The sequence below is a fragment of the Loa loa genome, assembly GCF_000183805.2.
Source record: "Loa loa unplaced genomic scaffold supercont3.228, whole genome shotgun sequence".
NCBI lineage: Eukaryota > Metazoa > Nematoda > Chromadorea > Rhabditida > Onchocercidae > Loa > Loa loa.
Window position 1 is genome coordinate 77,922 of NW_018108408.1, and position 2,327 is coordinate 80,248.

Genomic DNA, 2,327 nt, shown 5'->3' on the forward strand with positions numbered 1-2,327 from the left:
ATATATATATATATATATATATATATATATATATGTTATAATTGTCATTTGATTATAGAATTTAAAAATGAACTTTTAATTTGAAATTTAAATTGAATAATAAAATTCGTTCCAAAATTTAGATAGCAATATAACAATTTATATTAATGTTAAAACAAAAATTAATGCTAAAATTTTCATTACAATAAGAAAAATAATTCGATGGAATTTAGAATAGTAATTATTTGGATAAAATATCGAAATATCCTCTAATTATCATCATTATCATCATCATCATCATCATCATTATCGTCTACAATAGCCATTAACATCATTATCCCTGTTAATTATTATCCATTTTTTTTTTTTAAATCCAAAAGGATTCAAAATTTAATCAGCAATAATTACACCCAAAATGTTTACCTGTGTTGCTACCATCATTACAGGTATTTCATTAATATTCCGATATTTGGCCATTTGTTCGTAATATCGCAATGCGATTTCAATACTTTCTTGACTTTCTAATGAAAATACAAAAATTACCGCGTCTACCCACTGTGCAAACTGAAATATACAAAAAATTTTAAAATGTTGAATAAAATTTTTCAAAAAAAAAAAAAAAGCTTTTTTATAAAATGATTTGATGAAAATTTTAAAAATTTTTCAAGAAGAAAAGCTTTTTAACAAATGATTTGATAAAAAATTTAAAAAAAAAAAAGAAAATGCTAATGCTATTGTTGATGACAAATATTAATTAAATGATTTGATTAGAAATTAAAAAATGTGATAGTAACAAAATAATCGAATAAAATTAAAATAATGAATGTTATGTTAATATTATTATTTTCATTTATTCAATACAAAATGATTGAGTAAAAAAGGAAAAAATAATTTTTTATAAATAAATGATTAAAATATGAAATTGAAATAATAAAAAAAAATCAGTAATGAAATTGGATGAAAAAATTTTTGAGAAATATTTAACAGAAAAAAAAAAGAAAAGAAGAAATAAGAGAGAAAGAGAAAAAAAAGTAGGAAAGATTTGTAATTACACCAAATTTATTAAATGAAATGTAAAAGAAAATGATAATAATAATTTCTTGATTTTCATTACTTTTTTAATTTTTGATTTATTATTTTGAGTATACAATTATAATTTAATTTTTAGCATTACTATATGAATGAGACATTTTTATAAATCTTAATGAAATAAAATAAAGTGATGAATGGTGTTGTGGTAAGGTGGGGTAAAATAATGAGGGTGACAGATGGATAAAGCAGAATGGGGAAGGGTTAAATTGTAGAAAATTATCAAATATTTGGATTTAAAGAAGACAGAGGGAAAGGAAGATGATAGAGGGATAGAGGGAAAGGGAGAGGGATGGAGAAAGAGAGAGGGAGAAAGAGAGGGAAAGAAATATTGAAAATTTACAATCAATCAGTCAGTACCTGACATTATATATTTTGGCGGGTGTAATAAAATGGACAAAAAAAAAAAAAAAAAGAAAATTCGGGAAAGAGCGAAATAATTATTCAAATAGAAATTATTTATAAAATTTGGTCGAAGTATGCATAAATTTGATTTATTACCAATGAAATGATCAAATAATTAATTAAAAAAAACTAATTAATCAAAATAAGATCGATGATTTTGGGAGAAGAATACTTCAATTGTGGTATGAAATTTTAATTTAGAAATCAAAAACTAATGTATTGATTAGAATTAATGAAAAATTATTATTATTAAAATTCTGTGAATTTTGAAATGTTTTTTTTTTTGTTGTTGAAAATTTAATTAATCAAAAGATTTTCATTTTTTCATTCATAAAATTTACATTCTAAAATTTAATTACCAGAAATTGAAGCCAAAAAAAATAAATTTAAGTAATGAATTTATTTTACTTTTGTTTTATTTAAGTAATTTAATTTATTTTTTAATAAATTTAAGTAATTTAATTTATTAGTAATTTATTTATGATCGAGAGAGGGAAAAAAACACATTTTATATAAACTAATTATCGATTTTAAAGTGCAAATTTAGACAAAATTTAAACGCTAAATTTCCGGTTTTTAATTAAATTTCAAAAGTAAAAACAAAAAATATCACGAAAGAAAAAAAAGGAAAAAACCTGATAATCAGGTGGAGCACTTCCTTCGTCACGTATAAGTAATAGATAACTTTGACCGTCAAGTACTACTTCCTTCTTGAAACGTCCACCTAAAAGGAATGATAAATATGACAAAAAAAAAGAAAAAAATTTAAACTAAAAAATACAAAAAATACAAAAATTAAGATGAAGAAAAAAAAGAAATTATCGAAATATTAAAAGTACAAAAGGTCAAAGTTT

The 2,327-nt window shown here is 21.3% G+C and overlaps 1 protein-coding gene across 1 annotated transcript; it reads right to left on the reverse strand.

Annotated features, from left to right (window-relative positions):
- Window positions 1-369: 369 nt before the first annotated feature.
- Window positions 370-2,197, reverse strand: LOAG_14747 (hypothetical protein; the record flags this gene model as incomplete). Its single annotated transcript, XM_003150240.2, has 2 exons — window positions 370-543; window positions 2,109-2,197. Coding segments are annotated over 2 exons (263 nt in total), but the record flags the coding sequence as incomplete, so codon positions are not given.
- Window positions 2,198-2,327: the final 130 nt, after the last annotated feature.